Source organism: Tasmannia lanceolata, unplaced genomic scaffold (assembly GCF_043159265.1).
Source record: "Tasmannia lanceolata isolate RefF3 unplaced genomic scaffold, GAP_Taslan_0.1 ptg000007l, whole genome shotgun sequence".
NCBI lineage: Eukaryota > Viridiplantae > Streptophyta > Magnoliopsida > Canellales > Winteraceae > Tasmannia > Tasmannia lanceolata.
In genome coordinates this window covers 12,609,253-12,633,198 of record NW_027518684.1, presented here as the reverse complement: position 1 = coordinate 12,633,198, position 23,946 = coordinate 12,609,253, and the positions used below count along the sequence as shown (strand labels likewise).

Here is a 23,946-nt window from a genome sequence, read left to right as displayed (position 1 = left end):
CATTATCAACACAGAGAGAAGAAAAGGACAGGGAAGAGAGAGAGAGACCATTCCTAAGAAATTTCAAGCAAATTCCACTTTTTTGTGAATTTTTAGCTTGGATGTTATAAGGTGGGGACAAGAATGTCACGTGAGCAGACGTGCAATAATTACCCAATAATCGGATATGATACAAAAAGAATAATATTTAGTTCCTGAAAAAAAAGGTTGTTCGTATGGAGATAGAATTATCCAAACATATAATTTAAAGTCTGGTCAGAGATACAAAGGTGACGATAATAGCAAATATTTTCGTTCGTGGTGAAATTGAGGAGATTCTTTGAATGCATCAAGTTAACTATCATGTGTCTAGATATTCTCGGTCAGCATTATCAATTTAATAAATAAAATCTAAAAATCCCAGTAGAGACCAATTGGTAAGAATCCATTAGAGTTTGTGTCTAACACCTTCCAACTCCATAACCAAATCGCATACATGTCTCAGGATGATAAATTGATCAAGTCATAGTTATTTTATTATATCTATAGCCCTAATTTTAGACAATGACTCTAAAATGTTTGTATCATTCATTCAAACGTGTACAACCTTACTCTTCTTACTATCTCGTTCATAAGAGATCGAGCAGCGAAATGATCCCAAGGTGCCACCCATAATATCTAAAGGGGCCCTTACTAAGGCTTTCCATCACGCACGTGACTAAATGGTATTAATGGAGCCCAAATAAGTTAGTACCATGCGTAAGTAGTGATACGTCAGAAAACCTAATTATCTTATTAGTAATCTTGAATGGGATGTATAGGCCTATATGTAAACGATGTATTATCCATTAAATATGTTCAGAGGAGATTTATATGGTGGCCGACCGTGTGATGTAAAGGTCGGAGAGAGAAAACCCTACATCCCTTGATTTTTTATCCAAGAAAAGCTCCCTTTTTTTACTTTTCCTTTGATCAGAAATCAAGGGTGGCAAGTTTTCTCTCTCTCTCTTTCTCCTTTTTACTACACGGTCGGCCACCATATAATTTCTTTGTTCAAAGACCCCTCATTGTGGGAATCTACATGACACTATTTCCAATCTATCATGTGTTTGAATGAACTTAAAATCTAATGGTTGAGATTATTATGAGTTCAAAACCCAAATTCATTCATATTTTTGGTACAGTGGAACTTCCAAAGAGGAATCTTGAACCAAACGCATGAGTATGGAAGCTAAAAGAGGGTGTCATGGTTAATCGTAATAATTTGGTTCACTATGAACCTTCAACTATACTTTAGACTCCCTTAAAAATAAAGTAGACAGGCATTTTGTTCTTTCCAATATTTGCTTTTTCTCTTTTTCTTCTTCTCTATCTTGTCTTCTTCCTTTCTCAATCACTATCATCATTAATCAAACCTAAGCTGTTCATGTGATATTCATCGAAAGGACAAACAAAAACCTGCCCCCAGCTACCTCCCACATCCCACATTAAAGGGAGAAAACAATCTCTGGCCTCTTGTTTTACTTATTTTTACTATCTTAATGTTCTTCTAAAAAATAAAGCACAGTCTTAATTAAAACATTCGGTTGTTATATGATGATGCTCGTATTTATCATTGGAAAAAAAACATGAGTGGATAGAAGGATAAGCAATGTCCACTTGTTCAATTACCAAGATAATTTCTAAATTAAGCAAGCCTTGCTACTGGGCATAGGACGATCTTACTGTTAGCGACGTTTTCCATTGGGTGGCCCACATTGTCAATCTAGGCGATTAGGTTTATTGATTTCTAACACATGGGTTAATGCTAATTAAAATGAAATATCTATCACGGTTCATAGATTAGAAAGAGTGTGGTGCACTGGGAAAATTTAACACTGAACTACAAAAAGATCGTCTTGCTTAATGGGAGTAACACACTAAGATAGCTAGATATTTAGCAGAGTCAGAAGAACACGTTGGATTTCCGGCAAGAATGCCGGAGAAGAAGGCCAGCAAGAAAAAACTCTCTAGCTCCCTCTCTCTTCTCTATTCAAGTAAAAAAATGGGATCCCTCTAAAATTTTCAATCGAAAATGAGATCCCCTCAAACCCTATTTCACTTGCCCTTTAAAGAAACTCCTCTTTACAACTCCAAATACAATAAGGAAGGAAAAATAAGAAATGAAAAATAAGAAATGAAAAACTCTCAAGCCTCTTTAAGGCACATACAACTCTCAAGCTCACAATATTCTCCCAATGATTGAAACTAAATGTTTTGGGGAGTTCCTCTTGACAAGAAATGAATGCAAATATTGAATGCACAAGAGGTTGAAGATAGCTAGATATTTAGGGTTCTCCTCTCGGAGGTCCATGATCTACCAAAATTATCACAGGATTCCATTGATTTGGGCATCCATACCTAGTTAGATTGGAAGATCTCTACAGTGATCGATGAACCACATTCTTTGGGGAAAATATCAAAAAAGTAATCTTACTCTCCTTCTCATAATACACTTATCCGGCCCCAATTCAGCCTTCTACAAGTGATCAGACCCGTTGATCTGAACAGCAACTCTAAGTCTAGCCAAATCTTATTGAGAACAACTTGATTGGATTATCCGTAATCTGGCAAGCCAATTTTCGGGCTCAACCAAGAAAAGTCATACCGATTTTTGTTTGGGATGGGACCAGACCAAACCAAGACCATGTGGGTCACCCAAGAATTCTCTACAAGATCAACGGTCTCGATGTGAGGCTCATTAATGGTCATTCTTATGAAAACAGTGGAGCCCAGTCCAAGGCTCACGGTTTATAAAACAACACTCCGATCTTTATTCACGAGGCGCTATTTGTTTCCTTGTGAACTGAAAATGGCGGAGGAAAAGGAATCCACATCGTCCACACCCCTGAGTCAAGGAGGAGGGGGCGAAGATCCCGAAGACCCCGCCAAATCCCCTCCGAATTCCCCGACTTCTTCCACTCGAAAGGTCAGTCTCTCCAAATCCCCGATTTTTCATCCTTTTTCTCCTCTCTCGATTTCTCAATTCACAAATCACATGGATCTGGATTTTCCTTTGGATCTTGCCACCGATTCTAATTTCGATTTTAACTGAAAATTGATGCAGATTTGTTACTTGTTTTGGATTTGCTGAATTGAGTGGAACTTTTTTTTTTTTTTGGAGTATAATGCTTGTGGATCAGGTGTAGTAATGGTTAGGGTTAGGGTTTGCTGTGATCCAGAATGTGTGCACTATACTCGTAGCTGAAAATTTACTCACCTTGATGTTGATATTGGATTGGATTTTTCTCTCTTCGGCTAAAATTGATGCAAATTATGTTTCGGATTTGCTGAATTGAGTGGCACTTTTTTTTTTTTCATTGGATTATAATGCGTGTGGATGAGGTGTAGTAATGGTTAGGGTTAGGGTTTTATGTGATCCAGAAAATGATCATTCTACTTGTAATTTAGGAAGTTAAGAATTAGAGAGACGAAATATAACGAGAGATGCGGATTTTTTATAAGTCGGTGTCGTTGGTATTCTATTATATTCAATTCCAACTTTTTTTTACGCTTATTAAAGCCACAGTGTGCATTGGCAAACTCCTATAGAGAATGCAATTTTGGTTATTTGAGCATTTACTTTTGAGAAATTGGATAGAATATGTACAATGCCCTAGCATTTAGAAGGAATCAACAATAGGTTGTTCTTGATAGCCATCTAATTGTGTTAAGGAATTCTTCTTCGTTGTCACATTTTCGAATTTGATTGCTTTTACTATTCCAGTTGTACCAGCAAAAGAGAATTACCAACAGCGATTTCATTGGGAAATGTGCTGCCAAAACCAGCCTATCTGTGGTTCCCTTTACCACTACTTCTGAATCACAATTTGAGCAACCATTGATAGGATGTGCTTGTAAACCCCTTGGCCCTACTTGGAGAATAGCTCCTTCATATGCCCATCCTATCCATTTCTAAATGGGTCATTTTAACTTGATCAAAGCATTTCTTTAAGTAGTCTACTCAGACACCTATAGATAATGCTTATTTTGATCATCATATGTCTGGTATACTTTCATATGGATGATTCCCTCCAAATGCCCCACAAGATGGAAGACACAGGATGCTACCCAAGCACTTTACCAAATCACTTATCGTAAGGAGACACTTAGGGGCCGTTTGGATATTCGGATTTTAGAATCTTGGATTTCCTCAAAATCCTGGATGGGAGACGAGAGAGAAGAAGGAGACCGTCGGCTGTTTTTTGATTTCTCGCTCTTCTTTCTGTCGAGAGAGTGAGTAGGAGATCATCACGTGTGTCCAGGTTTTGGAAATCCCAGGATGGGGGAGAGATTTCTAAAAGCTGGATTTTTTACTTAAACTGTTCATCTGCAACTTACTTCCCCCACATCTGCAACCTACTTCCATTGTGAAATCCAGAATTTTACACTGCTTTCAAACTAAAGCCTGGATTCTAAAATCCACTCAGCCCCCTAATGTTCCATTGATCAGACAAGTAACTGGCTAAATTCTGATTGATAAATCAAGTGTTCCAGACGGTACTTGAAATGTTAATGGACTAGTAGATAAAGTGATTCAAACTTGTTTCCTTAATAACATACCGTGATTCCATATTAGGTATTACAACATTATTTTTTCAAGTTTCTTGTATCCAAGGACTCTTTTCTTCAAAGATCGGCTAAAAAAAAAAGAGTCCCACAAGCCCAATGAAGGCTCAATATTTCACATATTAGTATGGGTAAAGGGCTAGATACCCAGAGTGCATCAAAAGCTATAGTTGATGACGATGTAGTGGGGTTTTATTTAAGGTAACACAACTTTATTCATAGAGAAAATACAAAGATAATATTAGGGCTGAGATTGCCCCATGTACATGTCAATGCTACTAGCCACCCTATTGGTTAAGGCATTGACAAGTGTCAACATCACTGGCCATCTCAGGAATATGAAAAAACAAACTATCTTCTTTTGGAATGCTTTCCACAATCTCATTATGACATGTGCAAGCTCCCCTGAACCATCATTCTTCCTGATTGCCCACCATATGGCTTTCATACTCTCTTTCCACACAAAGTCTCCCACCCAATTCTTTATTGTAAAGACCCATAAGTAGATCTCTAGATTTCAACTCATTTTAATTGGATATGCCAATCGGACGGAGTGAGCCAAAAATAATCCCACCTCTCTAATATCTAAACACACCTTGAAAACTCACTGCCCTGAGTTTCCAAAAGAACAACCATCAAAACAGAGCTTGATAGTATGACCTGATGGGCACATCCATTTTCTCATCTTCATTTTCTTTCTTCGTCTCCATTTGATGATCTATCTCTAATTTTAGAAGAAATCTTGAGAGGCCCCATAAAAATCTCTTCTTGCGAGAGCCCAATCAACCAATAGAAGCGTAATACCTAGCATGATCATATAAAAAGACTTCTCCATCTAGAAACCGATTTCTCCTCCCCTTTGCAAAGAATGCATCTATTCACAAGCGTCATGTTCTTCCTTTTGAGCCTATCCAACATATTGATCATGCCCAACATCACCTTCTTACCAAAGCCATGGACATGGGAGCCATTGATGCACTCTAAATGCATTCCAATTTTACTCCTGCTTATAGCCACTGCCATTGGATTCCTTGACCCAAATCCTCGTTGTGATGTTCACTTGTTAGGACCATTAAATTAAGAAGTCTTTATGAACTTGCAGGGAACGGCAAAGGTTCTTGACAAACCAGATATGTAGCTAGAAGAGGATTTTTCTACTCTCACACAACCTAAAACTAATATTTGGCATGAGATTTTCAGAGTTAGGTGTCCACAATTCAAAATTGCTTATCATTTTTTTGAGGGTGAAAAGATTTATTATTAAGAGAAGAAGGACCAAGATGGTCAAATACAGCTAAACATAGAAAATAAGTAGAGGAACAATAAGAAAGCACAATAGAGAAATACAATATGAAGAGATAAAAGGGCGCAAAAATCTAAGGCGTGAGGAAGGTAAATAATGTTATAAGGCGCAAAAATCTGCTCTTTATTAGGGCAGAGGTGCCATTATTTTACAAAAGGTAATTAACATTTTGTTCGTAGTTATACTGCTAGGGAGGGTGGTGGCTTCATCTCTCTCTCTCTCTGATCTCCTTTATCTCTCTCTCTCTCTCTCTCTCTCTCTCTCTCTCTCTCTCCCCCCCCTCTCTCTTTCTGATCTCTCCCTCTCTCTCTCTGATCTCTCTCTCTCTCTCTCTCTTTTGATGGGCAAGGGAGAAGATGGTGGCCGGATGTTGCCCGGAGATGGGCCGATCTCGCAAGAATTGCAGAGATGGTGGTTGGAGGGGTGGAATGGCTGGATCTGGGCTCGAGAAGGCCGGATTTAATGGTGAAAGGGTTGGATCTAGTTAGGGTTGATGAAGAAAGTGGGTGGGGGAGTCGTCGGAGGCTGTGGAAGGGGCCGAAGTAAGGAAAAGGGTGTCCGGATTCAGGGGAAAAGGAGGAGGTTGGATGTGGAGGTGAGGGAGGTTGTGGATGGCGGCAATGAGACGCATTAGTAGCCATGTAGGGTTACGATTTAGGGTTAGGGCTTGAAGTATACTTTCGGATGGGATCTGAATGATTTGATTCTAGTTGGGAGGAGGATTTTGATTTTTGGGTTAGTGAAAGTAGGTTTTTGAGAGGATGGTGGAAGAATTTGATATATTTTTAATGGGGAGCCGTTGGTGTTTGGTGATGGTTCGAGGTGGAGGCCGCCAGAGATCGGATGATGTTGTTGGGTGGTTGGCTATCGTGCACGGTTAGAGGCACACAATAGCTCTGGGTCATCGAGCGAGATTTTTGAAAATCAAATTTGCTAGCTGGATTGTGGTGGAGAAATCGGTGTGACGTGGCAGGTCACAATCTTGACTTGGTGGGCCCCACACATATGGCACTTTTTGCTGGATTCGATTCAATTGAGGCTATTGGGTAATGTAAGGGGTAATGGATTTTTCTTTTGGGCTAAGGAGAATGCTCATGAGCAATTCATACTATGTAAATTTGGTAGGACTACTGGTCCCCATTGTAATTTTGCTAGTATGAATATATTTGTCAATTTTCAAAAAAAATATTGTGCTTAAACTTTGTATGTTTTCACAGGTTCATCACACAAAATTCTATATCTAAGAGTTGAATTTGTTGATAGATTCATTAGATGGTTTGATTGAACTATTGGGAAATATGCTTGTTTTAGTAATTATTCAAAATAAAATAAAAAAGGCTTGTTTTAGTGCTCCAATTTTTTGGGTGAATGATGGCAATAGCCTTTAAAGGCCAAAAGGCAAAATAAAACAGAGAACGAGAAGGTTTAGAAAGGAAGCACACCAACCAAAACAAAAGCAGAAAAAACAAATGCAACACTCAGGAGCTAAACAAGGCCCTGTTTCGGAACTCCCGTTGGTTCAAACTCTACACCGGCAACAATACATTCATACATGCGGCTGTACTTTTATATGCACAAATCTATGTAAATGCACATAAATATATACATTGCTTGCATGCATGCATGTGTTTTGTCTGCTTAATGACTTCATTATGTAAAGTTGAATCTTTGTCTCATTCCCTGTCTGTTGCACTTGATCAGGCTTGCTGTGTTGTTCTCCAGAGTTGGGTCTCAAAGAAGTTCATGACTGGATGGTGATAAACCTAATTGTTGCTTGCGAATTTGAAATTCTTTTGTCTTCTTCGGTTCTTTCATGTCTAATTTTGGTTTTAAATTTGATATTGCAGTGTCGTTCTTTTTCCAGTTGCAATTACATTTTTTATCACATGGTGGTTTATTCAATTTGTTGACGGTTTCTTTAGTCCGTTATATGAGAGACTTGGTATCAACATATTTGGTAAGCCTCCAAAGCCTTTATCAAACAATCTTTTGTTGGTATGCTTTTCTTCTTCTTTTTTCTTTTTTTCCATTTACAGATTTGACCCCTAGTTGACTTGGTAAAGTTTGATCCAGTTACGTAATTATAACTGTCGTACTTAAAAGTTCTAGATGGACATACAATAAAGTCCTATGTGGGCCTTCTTAGATGCTTACTAAGGAGGTTCCGCAACAGATAGGCAGTCTACTTCGGGTTACTGCACCTTCACTGGAGTGGATTAGGCACGGCCGACTATCAACTTCTACGAACCAGTGTGATGGGGAGTGTTGCAAGACATGAATCATATTCTTAATATATATTGGATCTAAGGGTAAATTAGTCATTTACCAATTCTAATATTGTTTTGCTCCTCTTAAATGGTAGCTTAGTTATTAATAATGATTACCTGAAGCCGTTTGAGATTTGGCTCTGTCTCTCTTTCTCTAGTTTCCATCCTCTTCTCAAAACCCCATTTCCTTTTATAAGCTTGAGCTGGTGTCCTGACAGGTCGTATCTCAAGGGTGAAATGTGACCGAACCTGGGAAGGGGTTACTGCACCTTCACTGGAGTGGATTAGGCACGGCCGACTATCAACTTCTACGAACCAGCGTGATGGGGAGTGTTGCAAGACATGAAACGTATTCTTAATATATATTGGATCTAAGGGTAGATTAGTCATTTACCAATTCTATATACTAATATTGTTTTGCTCCCCTTATAAGGTAGCTTAGTTATTAATAATGATTACCTGAAGCCGTTTGAGATTTGGCCTGGTCTCACTTTCTCTACTTTCCATCCTCTTCCGAAAACCCCATTTCCTTTTATAAGCTTGAACCGGTGTCCTGACAGGTCGTATCTCGCATGCACTCTTGGTAAATGAGGCTCCTTGCTTTTCTTTTTCTTTTTTTGAATGGTGAGGCTCCATGCTTTTACTTAAAAATTCTTCCATTGAATGGAATTTTCATCGTATCGAAGTTCAATTTGCTAATGTAGGTCTCTCCGTGCTTTTACTAAAAATTCTTCCATTGAATGTTATTTTCATCGTATCTCGAAGTTCAATTTACTATTGTGAGTTATTTGATTAGGTCTCAAATTTAACAGAGATTTTCTTTTAGTTCACAACTGAAGTCTAGTGATACACTTAATTGGGTTTTAAGATATGCAACATTACTTACTATCATTTTCCCTACTGCACATGCACCGGGTTATAATTCTGAAATTTACTTAAGGGTGACATGGGCTGTACCAATCCCTATTTAGTACTTGTTTCTTTATTCCATCTCTTAAACCCATCTGTTCTACACTGCAGGGCTCGGATTTGTCACATCTTTAATATTTGTATTCTTCATTGGTGTATTTGTTTCATCATGGACGGGTGCCACTATTTTCTGGCTTGGAGAATGGTTTATTAAGCGAATGCCCTTTGTAAGGCACATTTACTCAGCCTCCAAGCAAATTAGTTCTGCTGTTTCTCCAGGTAATATGTTAATTATTTTTAAATTGACGTGCATCATTCATTGTTTGTAAGTTCTGGATATTTTATATTTTTGGAAAATGTACTAGTAACTCATACAAGGTTGGAAGATACATATTGTTATAACCATAGTTTAAGGATGCAGAGCACATGTTCCTGTTTCAAACATTTGAAACTGTTCCATTGGTGGGAAAATATAACTCATATAAGACAGCTAGGGGAAGGAAACGAAACTCTAGAAACTGCAGAAAATAGCAGATCTGGAACCTTCTAGCACCAAGATGATAACATGGATTGCTGAAATCTGTCGTGTTTTTTTAAGGGAACGAAAAGTCTTATATGATAAATCTAAGAGACAAGGAAATGAATAAAAAGAATAGGTCGTAGCATCTAATATCGTCTAAAAGGAAAATCTAGAATAGCGTCTCACTCTTCTAGACGAAGGGATGAATGAACGATAGAAAATGCATCCTCTTTTTTGGGTTGGTTGTACACGTGGCACATGTCACCCCTCCCTCTCCTCTCTCTGGGGATGGCTTACACCTGGATTTTTAATATCAAGGAGTTGTTGGGTTTTGAACCCAGGACCTGCCGCGAGGTAATAGCTCTCATACCGTGTGAACTCCTAAGCTTAAGCTATTAGAGCTGGTATTATTTAATCATATGTACTTCAACAAAGTGAATATGATATAACTTAGTTTTTTGCAGACCAAAATACAACGGCTTTTAAAGAGGTTGCGATAATTCGTCATCCACGCGTTGGTGAATATGCATTTGGCTTTATCACTTCCTCAGTTGTGCTTCAGGTACTTGCTAAATATGTCTTCTCCCATCATAATTTATATTCTTTTTTGCAAGTTCATTTTAACTTGCAAAAAGCCATTTCATGGCTGAATTAAATGAATAAGACAATATGCTGAAAAGTGAGCCTGTGTGGCTATTCTCATGCACAAATCAGCCGTGAAATGGCTTTCCGCGAAATTGCCTATATATATATATATATATATATATATATATAGAGGATACGTCTCTCTCTCTCTCTCTCTCTCTATATATATATATATATATATATATATATATATATATATATATATATATATAGAGAGAGAGAGAGAGAGAGAGAGAGAGAGAAAAGTGTTGGTGAGCTTAAGTGCCCCAATCACATGGGTCCCACATTTTCTGTGGTGATCCAAACCATTCATTTGCAAGGCCCTATCATAGATAGGGTGTGTACCAAAAATCAGCTCCATAGGATCATCCTAACCCCTCCATTTGTGGAGGACAAAAATGGGCAGATTTGTGGACAAATAATGTCTGTCCATTTTGACCTCCACAAATGGATGGGTTAGGATGATCCTATGGAGCTGATTTTTGGTACACACCCCATCTATGTAAGGGCCTTTCAAATGAATGCTTTGGATCATCCTAACAAAGTAGGCCCCAATGTGATTGGGCGCTTAAGCTCACCAACACTTTCCTCATATATATATATATATATATATGAGAAAAGTGTTTCTAGTCTACCGACTAGAGATCATTCTCTAGTCCGGCGACCAAAAACACTTGGGTCCCACATTTTTGGTGGTGATCTAAAGCATTCATTTGATAGGCCCCATCATAGATAGGGTGTCCCCAAAAAATCAGCTTCATAGGATCATCTTAACCCTTCCATTTGTGGAGCTAAAAAATGGACAGATTTGTGCCGTTATAGCCGTCCATTTTAAGCTCCACAAATCACAGGGTTGGGATTATCCTATGGAGCTGATTTTTTGTGGACACCCTCTCTATGTCAGGGCCCATCAAATGAATGCTTTGCATCACCCAAATAAGGTGGGACCCATGTTTTTTGGTCGCCGGACTAGAGAATGATCTCTAGTCAGCAGACTATATATATATATGAGAAAGGGATTCCTGCAAATGTGTGCAGGTAAGTTACCTGCACACGTTTGCAAAAACAGGGTGGGGGCACATTTTTTGGGGGATCAAAACCATTCATTTGGAAGGTCCTTCCATGGGTAGGGTGTGGCGCAAAAATCAGCCCCATTGGATTGTCCTAACCGAATCAAAGTTGTGGGGGTGGGCGAGGGGAGGTAATGGACAGACACTGTGTGTCCATGTTTCTGCCCATTTTCCCCCTCCACAAATGGCAGGGTTAGGATGATCCAAGGGGGCTGATTTTTGGGCCACACCCTATCCATGGAAGGGCCTTCCAAATAAATGCTTTGGACCCCCCAAAAATGTGGGCCCCCACCCTGTTTTTGCAAACATGTGCAGGTAAGCCACACGTTTGCAGGAACCCTTTCCCCTCTCTCTCTCTCTCTCTCTCTCTCTCTCTCTCTCTCTATATATATATATATATATATATATATATATATATATATGAGGAAAATGATTGTGAGCTTGAAGCTCATATAGCTTATATGAGCTTGAGGGCCCAAACACATGTGAGACCACATTGTTAGGATGATCCAAAGCATTCATTTGAAAGGCCCTTACATAGATAGGGTGTGTACAAAAAATCAGCTCCATAGGATCATCCTAACCCATCCAAAAGTGGAGGGCAAAATGGACAGACACAAAATCCTAACCCTCCACTTTTGGATGGGTTAGGATGATCCTATGGAGCTGATTTTTTGTACACACCCTATCTATGTAAGGGCCTTTCAAATGAATGCTTCGGATCATCCTAACAATGTGGGCCCACATGTGTTTGGGCCCTCAAGCTCATATAAGCTATATGAGCTTCAAGCTCACAATCATTGTCCTCATATATATATATATATATATGATCTTATCTGCCTTTGACCACTTGAGATAATTTATGCCATCCACCCTTAACGGTGTCGGTTGTGTTCTGCATATTATGGGAGTTATCTCCATAGCTACCCATAGTAAAACTAGTTCCTGAAGCCTGGAATACTACAGATATTCGACATGATTTCCTGAAGATCGATTACGTGCCTTATGCAGAGCAAGTTATCTTTGTCTTCAACAAAGAATGTCCCCCGGTCAACACTGTAAACCTGAAACATCCTTATCCGAACTACAGAACTCTAGATCTGACCAGAAAAGCTCTAAATCTGAACTGAAATACTTCTTATCTGATATATGAGAACTTCAGACCTGATGTCTCACCCTTTTTTCATTTTCAAAGGTAAAAAACTAGATATGCCTTCAAATAGTCATCAAACAGTTAGTGAAAACACTTTGAATCCCCCAAAATATTTCAACCTCCTTCATGGCCGTACGAATGCTAACATCATCCGTGTGACCTGATGACGTCCCCAAGAGGGCAAAATACAAGAAAAAAGAAGGTTTCTGATTTCCCTTTCTGATACCAAGTTGTGATCTACAAGGGTTTTGTTGGAGGTAGAGAAAGAGAGAATGGAAGGAAGGAAAGAATAACAGAATTTACCAACAAAATGAATTGAGTTGATTCACCCTCTTTGTGACTGTTTCTTCATTTGACTCATTTATATAAAATGACACTAATGCCCCTATAGGGCTACATTGCTATATATCTCAACGTTTGAAAAAAAAGATGCAAGGAAGGCAAGTTTTCTCCAACCTAGGGGAAATTGATGCAAGCAAAGTTTATGAATAAGCCCATAACTCAACAAAGATGATACAGGAAAAAAGAGGGTGAATTGATATCCAAGAGTACGCCTAAAGGGGGCCAAGGCATTGTGCTAATGTCAATAGTGATCCCTACAGGGTTCCCTTCATCACGACACAACTATCTTGTTTCAAACATATGACACTTGGAATTGGCTCATGTATTTTTTATTTTATTTTATTTTATTATTATTTTTTTGCTTTTTAGTGTTTCATAATCTTACAGATGCAATCTTATATTCATCACTGAGTCTGTCTTCTAAGTTACTTAGTTAAATTTTATGGTATTTTATTTTTACATGCCTTGTGCCATATCTTTGGTGTGTGATACCCATATCCGTGTCTGTCTCCTAGAATTTGGAAGATGCCAAGTTGTATCTTTGTTTCTGTGTCCGTGTCGTATATCCATATCCGTATCTTGGTATCATGGCGTCGAAGTTGCTAAATATCAAAGACAATGAAGGAATCTCCCATTTGTTACTGAAACCAGCAGAAACACCTCTATAACCTTTGACGAACAGAAGATAGGTCACCATTTCTGCCTTCATGCTGCATGCCAGCTCTCGGATTGGGCAGAGCGTCATCAAATCCGATCAATAATAACCATTAGAGTACCGTAACAGAGAAACCCCGCTAAGAACATCAAGAGAGATATCAATAGTCATCTTTTTCTCATTTTTAAAAAAATTATTGACATGCCCCCTCTTTAACTGTTTAAGGAAGACTGGTAACTGTGCATACCCTCATTTTGAAATTGGCATTTGTCTATTTACTCTTTCCTCATTGGTTGAACCTTCATGTTTTAACTTAGCCCCATGTTGTCATGACTCATGACATATTTTCTTGGAGGCAACATATTGGGCGAGATGCACGTATGCCTGCAATAATAGTCTTCTGTTCTTATACCATTTTAGGACAGGTTTCTCTGTCGTCAGAGATTCAGGTCATTCGATACACCAGTCAGTGAGGAAAAAGTAAATAGACAAATGCCAATTTGATTTTTACTAGTTTACTTTGCTATAGCTGAGATTGTTGCTGATTACAGAGTGATGCTGGAGATGAAGAATTATGTAGTGTTTATGTCCCTACAAACCATCTATACATTGGCGATATTTTTCTGGTCAGCTCTGAGGAAATCATTCGACCAAATTTGTCTATCCGAGAAGGGATAGGTATGTTTCATTGTTCTTTTCGCGCATACTGTTTCTTGTCTTTGTCTTGGTCACATTTAAAGCACGGATAGAAACTTCCGTGCGCATCTTGTGACACGAATTTTCTAGTTAAAATACATGAAAAAATAGTAATAGCCATTCAGTATTTGGCCAGATTAAAGGTTAATTGTGTGAATGGACATTTTTTCAATTAATAAGTTAAAAAATAATCATCCAGATGCTTCATATGATGCGGTAAGTATGCTTTTATTACTAGGATGTTTTATCTGATTTTTCTTTTTGTAATGTTTCTGATATGCTCCAGAGATCATTGTTTCGGGGGGTATGACAATGCCACAAGTAATAGCTCCTCAAGAAAGGATACCCCGTCAAAGCGATAGGATTCGTTTGAACAGAATAGGACAGTAGGGATTTCAGGATCTTGTCAGGTAACTTTGTAACTGTTTCCATATTTTGCTGCTTAGTTTGGGTTATGGAACTCTTTCATAGTCACTTTTGTTTGTTATGTACATTAAGAACAATCATTTGATGATAGGGTTGCTTAAATGAATGTCTTATCTGTATATCAGGTTCTCCATTTTTGTAATTTAAAATGTTATTCCTGATGGTGCTTGTTTTGTGTTAAAACATGTAAGGTTGGTGCAATTGTGTATATTATCAAATGTTCTATAGTTATACATTGGCAGGAAGCAAAAAGAAAAGACTAAGAGCCTCTTTGGATACGACCAAAGCTGGTCTTTATTTGCAAATGAGATTGTTTATAGTTCAAACTTATTTGCAAATGTGACGTTTATAACACTTTGGCAGCCATTAACTAAGATAGACATAAAATTATTATTAAATTTTTGCATATAATATGCTACACTAAGATAGATTTTTTTTTTTTGAAAATTATTCCACTAAGATCGATATAAAACTATTACAATCGTTATTTGTAAAATTAGTAGTAATAGCCATCCTTTTAATCATGAATGCATTGAGCTAACACATTTTTGTATGTACTAGTGGAATTGATATGATCAATGTTTTAGAAATTGGAACAGAGACCAGTTCCATCGGAGTCCCTCCACAGGCTTGTCACTGTAGTTTGCCCTGAGGTCCATTTTTTTGCTTCCCAGTAAGATGTGTGTAGTGTGCATATATTGCCTGTAGGCCATGAATGAGCGACAGATTGTCCAGTTGTAATTTTGGTGATTGTAAAAAGGTATGGGCCCTTCTACCTTTCTTTTAAGCTCTGAAAAAACAAGAAAACTTCAGAAAGTGGTGACTAGTTTGTTTTAGCCAAGGTTTTAAATAGGCAAATGATTTCAGCGCTCCAATGTTTTGATAAACATGCCCTCCCATGTTTGTCGTGTAGTGTTTGAACGGGTTTAAGAGCCTTTTGAGTACTGTAATATTCCTCTGACAGCCCTTTAAATACTGCAGGACAAACATGTGAGCACATGTTTATCAAAACATTGGAGCCTTGAAATCATCTCCCTTTAAATATTGCAGTAAATTAATGATATCTTAAAATTGGGCAGTGATAAATCAACCTCCTAGTATCTTAAATCGATCCCCGTCCGTCTCTCTCTCTCTCTCTCTCTCTCTCTCTCTCTCTCTCTCTCTCTCTCACACACACACACACACACACAGCACTGCCCTATATGTGGGTTGATTTTAGATATATGAAAATCGAGTTATCACTGCCCTTAAAATAATGTGATATATTAGGAAATAGACTCGCAATATTTAAAGTCCCATGTTTGATGTATCACAATATTTTAAATGACCAATATTTTATACCTATGGTTTGAACGAAGTGATAGTGATATGAAAAAGCAGCTAGTGAAATGTTATGGTCCACTCTTTTATAGAAGTACAATCGGTGCTCTAATAATTAATAGGGTTTTGTTAACAAATGCCCTGGGGTACTCGTTAAGGTTCATTCAAAATGCAAATTTACATGGCTTTTGAGTCTTTTTTCTCAAACAATGTGTAGATTTACATTTTCAATGCACCTTAACGAGTGGGAGGGGAGCACTCGTTAACAAAACCCTAATTAATATTAGTGGGTTCTCCATCACCATTATCTCTTTTCCCATGCACGTGGCATTTCCTTCTTCCAATTCCTTGTTATTGCCCATGTTTTTTGTGCACCAAGTTTTATTCCAAAGAAAAGAAAAACCCGGCAACTAGTATGGTGTTAGTGTCTTGACTGCATTTGCCACTGGGGTGCCTCTATTAAGTTCACGACAGTCCATGGATACTGTTGCCACCACAAGATATTCCACTAAAGAGATGGGTGAATGTTTCTTATGTACCGACATACAGTATGTATTCACATGCAATGTGTATTTTGAACATCATTTTTGTTCACTTGTTTGTACCTGGAACAACTTTTGGGAAATGATATCCTCCCCCCTCTTAACATTATTCGTTCAGTTTTAAAGGCGAAGAAAAACGTTAAAGGGGTGAATTTATTCTCAAGCAGTGAACCATTCTCACATAAACCGTTAAAGGGGGGATTTTATCCATTTAGGGGGGTGGGAGGCATTATAAGAGTATAAATTATCAGTACTAGAACAGTGCTGGTTCTTGGCTATGCATTATATATTTACCAACTATGGACTATTGGTCCACCCAAGTCTAGCCATGACCACAAAACCTTCATTCAATCAACAAATTTCAGCCATAAACCGCTTCAAGGATTGCTATTACGGGCCATCCTGATGAGAATATTAGTTTGCTCGTGAGGTGGGCCACTATGGAACATTAGGTTGCCCCTTCTGTTGATCTGAACCGTCTACTTATGGCCTAAGAATGGCCCCACTCCTCTTAAACGAAACACCAAGTAAAGTGTATTTTTCTGTTGTTGAATATGGATCTTCAAACACTATATAGGCAACCATCCAATGTCGGGCAAAAATTAGGTGTGCAACTGGGGCCGGGCTGGGTTGGTTTGAGGCTAACTGCAGCCCAACACGAGATACAATTCCACAAGTCTAACCCGACCCAAGCCGTGGGTCAAAGATGGTCAACCCTAACCCAACCTCCCATCCATTTTTCCCAAATCAGCTTGGGTTTGGTTTAGTACAGGGCAAAATTAGGAAAAAAATGAAGAAAAAAACTCAGCTACTAAGATTTTTAAACTAAATAAAATTAGAGGGCTGAGTTGGGACGGGTTGCCCATCAATGCAAACCCAACTCGAAATTAAATAGGGTTGGTTTTTTCCGATCCTGACTCAACCCAACCTAAGCCAAAATAGGGTTGAACCCGTCCAGTTTGGGTTAACCCTGACCCAAGTTGCACGCCTAAAAAAAATACACATTTTTAGTTATTATGATTGCATGGTTGGCAAGATTATTGGGTCAATAGAGATCCAAAGCAGGAACTTTCAAATGGACAGTTCGGATCAATCAAAAGTGGGATCCACTATTCCTTAGTTAGATGCACCCCATGATACAGAAGCATTCCTCTACACTTCTTTTGCTTTGGCCTTTTCATTCTATTTAGTTTTATTTGCTTACAAATCAAAGGCATCTGCTGAAATGTGTTTCCAAAATCTATTGCATGGTTTTGGGAACCGATTGTGAGTTTAAAAGTGATTATTAGGCTCGAGATAACATTAGTCCAAAAATCACTGCTCTGAATCATACTCCCCACCATGTATGTATGTGCAGAATGCTGCCCATAACCAAAGAAATATTTAACTATCCCAAATGTTGGATTTTTGAGCAACTATTCATTTTATTTACAGATAATTTTCATTAAATTGTTAAACCATTCATATTCCTAGAAACAGAAGTATTTCACCAAAGATGTTGATTTTGATAGAAGAGCTTGGAACATTAAAAGTCCTTTCCCTGTGTATTAAGTAAAAAAATAGGTAAATCCCATAAGATAAAATAGTTAAATCTAAGTATTAATTACAAAAAATAAGTACTTTTCCTAATGGAAAAATGGAAAGGATTTTTTTCTTTTGATAACGACCATCTTTTGGAGATTGATCAATGTCACCTCTTCCGTCGAGCCGTGGGAGGTAGTTTCTCTGAAGGCCCACAAGGAAGCATCTTTCCAGTCATTTGCTCAATCTTACTCTTTAGCTCTCTAAGAATTCGAATTTGACCCAGCTTCTCCGGAGACAATTTGTCCCAATAAATTCCTGCATGAGAAGAAATAATCAATGTTCACTTAGTCCCCAGTAATATCTCCCTAAATAAATATGCATACAATCACAAGATTGCGAGGAAGGTGGTGGTGTTGATGATGGTGACAGTGATAATGGTGGCGAACTCCGAGTGCCCACCTTGAGGTTTTGGGATTGATGTGTTAGTGAAGATGACTTGGGTAGGAGTGCAGATAATGTCAACTGGAACATCATGAATTAACAGCTTCTCAACTGGAATATCATCCACCAATTGCCTATCATGCACTGGAGATATGGATTATATCATCATAAACACCAACAACAATATTAACATAGTTAATTTGAAGAAAAGTTGCATTCAGATTTAACAGATGAAATGGTTGCACAAGACTACAGAGTAAATTACCCACAACAACAAATGAAATGGTAGCATGACTCTTTTACCAAGATTAAAATACCAAGAATTTCCAGAGAAACCTGAATATTCTGATAGTTTTGTTAGATATCTGACTGTTCTTCCATACAGAAACAATTGAGAAAGGTTTAAATCAGAAGATGCATCAAGGCCAACTTCAGTGTGTAAATTGATATTGCAAATTCTATAGATTTATATTAGATTTATATTCATAAATCTAGTTAGAGTCTCCCTGAAAAAATAAATGGTTAACCAAGTAAATACGAGATAGCGGACGTCGATGGCTCCAACGTATCAAGATGGCAATATCAGTGTCTGGAATTGATAACAGTAACCATAAGCCCTCGAGAATACAGAAGATAAAAAGAAGAAACGAACAATTACCAGATGTGACAATCATGGTTTTGTCATCAATGGCCCCCATGTACCGTAACATCCCATACTCGAGTTCAGCAAAACCCTGAACCACACAAATGAATCTCATGTTATCAGAAGACTCCTTTAAAATATGATTGGTGAGGCAATGAAAGCTAATAAAGATGATAATCATATGCAAGAAAGAATGGACAGTTGATTGAGGTTGACAGGGGCAACTCCAATTTTAATATATTTACTGTAAGGCGCAAAAAGTATAACCATTTCTAATAATGGGGGCCATCACAGATAAGTCTTACACTCTTACATGCCGATTTAATATATTGATTGTAAGGTTGGAAAAGTATAATCATTTCTTATAACAAGGGCCAGTACAGATAAGTCTGAAACATATAACTTTAAACCCACAACATTAACCATGGCATGAAAGAAGTGGAAAAGTTTCAATTTTAGTTAGAAATTTTAATGGAAAACCAGTAAAATCACGATATGTATGGAACATTTGCAAATGATAGAATTTTAAGATGAAACTTCAGTAAATGATAGGATAAGCACAAATACACACTTTATAACCATCACATAAGCAAGACATCCATCCACAATGGTATAACAACATTGAACACATAATGACATGCGTTGTCGCATATGTCTTATAATTCGATACATGCCATATTTCATATGTAATTCATAGTAATATTTACGAATAATATATATATATATATATATATATATATATATATATATATATATATATATATATATATATATATACCACACTTCACATTCAATTCATACAAATATAATTATGTAATACATATTGATATAGTATAGCACTAATACACTTACAGTTTTGGTTTCAATATGCATTTCGATGGGGATGGAAATGAAAACATTTCAGTCGTTTTGTATCGGTTTTGAAGGAAATTTAAAATCATTCTAGAGCATTGGCCTCGCTATATAGCATGGGCAACCTGAACCTCCCTCAAGGTCACTTTATGTTCATGTAAATGCCAGCCAGATATATAAATCAAAGGTTGGGAAAGAATGTTGAAAGGGAATCTTCCAACAGGATGACAGGATCTGATGTTAGAAACAAGATAATGTGAAACAGAACAGTATGAGAGACTGCTAATACCTCACCCTTCCCAAGTCTTGCTCCAGTCTTTGGATCGACTGCAACCGATCCAATGACTATCAAATCCACTTTAATTTTCTCGTCCAGACCAATTGGCCTACCATACTTGGCAGCCCCTGCAGATGTGCAAGCTTCATTGATGGCACCGGGAGGTAAAATCCGAGATTCCAATATTGAGAAAAATCCCGTCCTCAAACGTGGTTGAGGTGTTAGTAATTTTTTCCCACCTACAAAATGCTAAGAATTCACTTCACCTTTGATAGATGCATCGTTGTTCTATATATATATATATATATATATATATATATATATATATATATATATATATATATATATAGAGAGAGAGAGAGAGAGAGAGAGAGAGAGAGAGAGAGAGAACATTTCCTACACACTTGTGTAGGTAAGTTACCTACACACTAGCTTAAAATACAGTGGGGGCCCAATGATCCTCACATAGATAGGGTGTCCACAAAAAATCAGATCCATAGGATCATCCTAACCATTCAAACTATGGAGGCAAAAAATGGACTAATTTGTGAAGGTTTATACACGTCCATTTTACCTCCACAAATCGTAGGGTTGGGATGATCCTATGGATCTGATTTTTTGTGGACACCCTATCTATGTGAGGACCATTCAAATGAATTGTTTGGATCACCCAAACAATGTGGGCCCCCACTGCATTTTAAGCTAGTGTGTAGGTTACTTACCTACACAAGTGTGTAGGAAATGTTCTCTCATATGTGTATATATATATATATATATTCTAGAATACAGTGAGATTAGAAGGATATCAGTCCTAAACAGTATAAACCAGGAGGAGGCATTGCTCTTCACATGTAACTGATTGATTTCAGCGAAATAAATAACTTGTAGAGTAGAAACTTACGGTTTTAATTGCACTGCAATAACTAATCATGATGCTCTGGCAAAACCATTGTATATCATTGTTTTGGAAACACCAGTCCATCCTAATAAGTTTAACTTTAGTATACCAATAGTTGCAATTTGACATGTTTGCTACGTACTTCGTATTGATCACATCATAGAAACCCGTCACTTGATATATGTGGTAGAAAGCATCTAGTAGCCTATTTAAAAAAAAAAAAAAAAAAGCATCTAGTATGATTCCAATATATAAGGTTCTGTTATGTAGAGCACAAATGAAAGTATGCCACTTCTGTAGGATCTAGAGGCCATCTAAGATGGATCTTGATTAATCACCCATCACCGATGTACCCATGGTTATCCTGTTGGATTTTTTTTATTTTTTATTTTTGAATAGGTCCAGTTGGGATCTCTAGAACAGCCATGTGTGGGGCCTATCATGGATTCATGGATGACTCGCACTACAAAAATTGCACTGATTATACAAATTTCATCATCTGATTAAATGCCTTCACACATATGGCTAAAACAAATCTAGTAGTCTACATCAAGGTTTGAAGGTTGCAATATATAGGCCATATCAAACACCATCCAATTTCTATATACCTGCTCATATATTAAGAATATTCTGCAGTATTCCCAAATATTTCTGATATATCAGCAAATAGGAGCGATGCTGATATCGATATAAATCAACATATTGGACGATATAATATAGATAGATAGATAGATAGATAGATAGATAGATAGATAGATAGATACAATCATGGTCTACATTCAACAGACAAAAGTCTATTGATCAGATAGGTTAGGATTGTCCAGTCAATTGAATTTTACCCTGAGACTCATCCAGCACATGGTATAACATGTATATGATCAGGCTAATGTGCAGCTAACCAACATTGGTAATTGCAATTGACCCAATGTCACCTCAATTTAGACATATATCACCTAGATTTTGCAGACGACAGAAGAAAGAATAAAAACTGTATGGGTTTTTCTAACTGTTTTCAGTTCCATTAGAACTGCCCAACATGGGTTATCGTCATATACCTTTTTGGTCCAAGCAATACTGTTTACTATAAAGATAATAAATAACAGAAAGTAGAAAAAATCATGAAAATAAGAACTCAAGTAGAATATGGTGCCAGTGTGTAATTGCAATATTTTTACAGTGATGCCTACGATGACGATGATGATACCAACAATATCAACAACAATCAAACAAGAAAAAACAAAACAAAAATCACACCTGAGAGTGTTAAAAAACGAACTTGCTTTTGTGGAGAGTCAGGATTAACCTTCACACATCCTGCAGCTCGAAACTCTTCTAGTCCACCTAACTAACACCCCCCACAAAACAAAAACAAACAACATTTCAGTACCCAGAGACAAAACAAGGGTCATCCCTACTTCCGAGTCAACTCGTCCAGAGCTCGATAGAAGCAAAAATGGGGGAAAAAGAAGAAGAGAAAAATACCCTTTCCGAGGCGGATGAAGCTCCAACGAAATTGGGTATTCGATGATGAACAGGACGAGGGTTTTGGGCGATATTCTCAGCCTCCATAAGATCCCAAACCCTCTTTCGGATCCTCCATTTCCAAGCCTTCGGATCCGTTTCGGACCCACTCTCGTTTTGGGCAATCTCAGCCATTGAATCTCGGGCCTGGGAGTCGAGGCGGAGCCTCTCCGCCTCGAAAGTGGTCTCGTCGAAGCTTTCCCTGTTGCCCATTTTGCAGAAATAACGAAGATTCGAACTCTCTTTCTTGAATTTCGGAAAAGGAGTGAAAGATAGAGAAGAATTCTTTTGAATTTTGGTGAGTGATTTTCTGAATGGGAATGCCCACGAAAATCGAACCAGGGTCGTGTCCATTAACGATTGATTCAAACGTTTCCTTCTAAGAAATTAAAAAAAATAAAAATACAAACAAATTTATGAAGATAAACTCTTCTAGAGAAGATTTTTTGGTTCCACAATTTAAAGATAAATGATATGGTGATAGTTAATTTAGAGCGATATTATTGTAAAATGAATGTCCCTCTTAAGTAAAAATTGATGAGTGTTGGTTCAAGATTTCTTTTTTGGTAAGTGAAAAAAGTAAGGAATTTTAGAAATATCATGAATTTTTTTAATGATAAACTAGTGTCTCTAGTGGGTGAGAGAGAGAGAGAGAGAGAGAGAGAGAGGGGGGAGGGGGGGGGGTCGTGGGTGAAGTAGCTAAAAATCAAGAAACTAGTGTCTACTAGGGGTGAGAAATGAGAAGTGGCTAAAACTCAGGAAACAAAAAACTCTATTCTCTTATTTATGTTGGAACCGGAACCACTGAATTCATTTCAAAAAAGTGTATGTTCCTATTTTATTTCTTGCCCATCTACTTTCGTCTCTATTGGAGTACCAGTATTTGGTCCAATAAGAAATGATTCTACCATTGATGTATCTGCAATTCAATATGGAAGGATATATCCCAAGAGATTATATGGTGCCCGATCAGGCACGTACAAGGGAGGGCATTCGCCCTTGGTATTTGATCCAACAGCAGCCCCTTGAAAGGTTGAAGAAGTCGGTTGCTATTGGATCAAATATCAAGGGTGGATGATCCTGCCCTTGTACATGCCCGATCGGGCACCGTATAAAATTTCTATATCCCACATATAGATGTCCCCCGAAGCCTCTCATTTTTCCAGCGCAATTTGGATTACTGGAACGGTTGATATTCATTCTTCTTCTTCTTTTTTTCTTTACTCCGATGACATCCTCATATGCAGTACTGACCTGTGTTACATTTGCAGCATCTTTGGGAGGTACAAACAGTTTTACGCAGGGAGAGACTATTTGTGGCCGGGCACAAGTGTACCCTATTTACTGATCGAGTT

General features: G+C 37.8%; 2 protein-coding genes across 4 annotated transcripts; one reads left to right on the top strand and one right to left on the bottom strand.

Annotated features, from left to right (window-relative positions):
* The first annotated feature begins 2,788 nt into the window (after nucleotides 1–2,788).
* On the top strand, nucleotides 2,789–15,409 carry LOC143881932 (protein LIKE COV 2-like). Of its 2 annotated transcripts, XM_077385275.1 has the most exons (8): nucleotides 2,789–2,947; nucleotides 7,592–7,644; nucleotides 7,738–7,847; nucleotides 9,178–9,345; nucleotides 10,051–10,148; nucleotides 14,003–14,129; nucleotides 14,434–14,557; nucleotides 15,135–15,409. In XM_077385275.1, the coding sequence occupies exons 1-7, from the start codon at nucleotides 2,831–2,833 to the stop codon at nucleotides 14,535–14,537; spliced, it is 777 nt and encodes a 258-aa protein (XP_077241390.1). In that variant the 5' UTR covers nucleotides 2,789–2,830; the 3' UTR covers nucleotides 14,538–14,557; nucleotides 15,135–15,409. The 2 variants fall into 2 exon arrangements, with proteins under 2 accessions (XP_077241390.1, XP_077241389.1); XM_077385274.1 differs by lacking the exon at nucleotides 15,135–15,409 and having other exon boundaries at nucleotides 14,434–14,734.
* Nucleotides 15,410–17,919: 2,510 nt separating this feature from the next.
* Nucleotides 17,920–23,200, bottom strand: COG0212 (NagB/RpiA/CoA transferase-like superfamily protein). Of its 2 annotated transcripts, XM_077383970.1 has the most exons (6): nucleotides 22,553–23,194; nucleotides 22,325–22,415; nucleotides 20,185–20,411; nucleotides 19,059–19,134; nucleotides 18,419–18,544; nucleotides 17,920–18,274 (listed from the first exon to the last, which is right to left on the bottom strand). In XM_077383970.1, the coding sequence occupies exons 1-6, from the start codon at nucleotides 22,943–22,945 to the stop codon at nucleotides 18,126–18,128; spliced, it is 1,062 nt and encodes a 353-aa protein (XP_077240085.1). In that variant the 5' UTR covers nucleotides 22,946–23,194; the 3' UTR covers nucleotides 17,920–18,125. The 2 variants fall into 2 exon arrangements, with proteins under 2 accessions (XP_077240085.1, XP_077240087.1); XM_077383972.1 differs by lacking the exon at nucleotides 18,419–18,544 and having other exon boundaries at nucleotides 22,553–23,200.
* Between the last annotated feature and the right edge of the window lie 746 nt (nucleotides 23,201–23,946).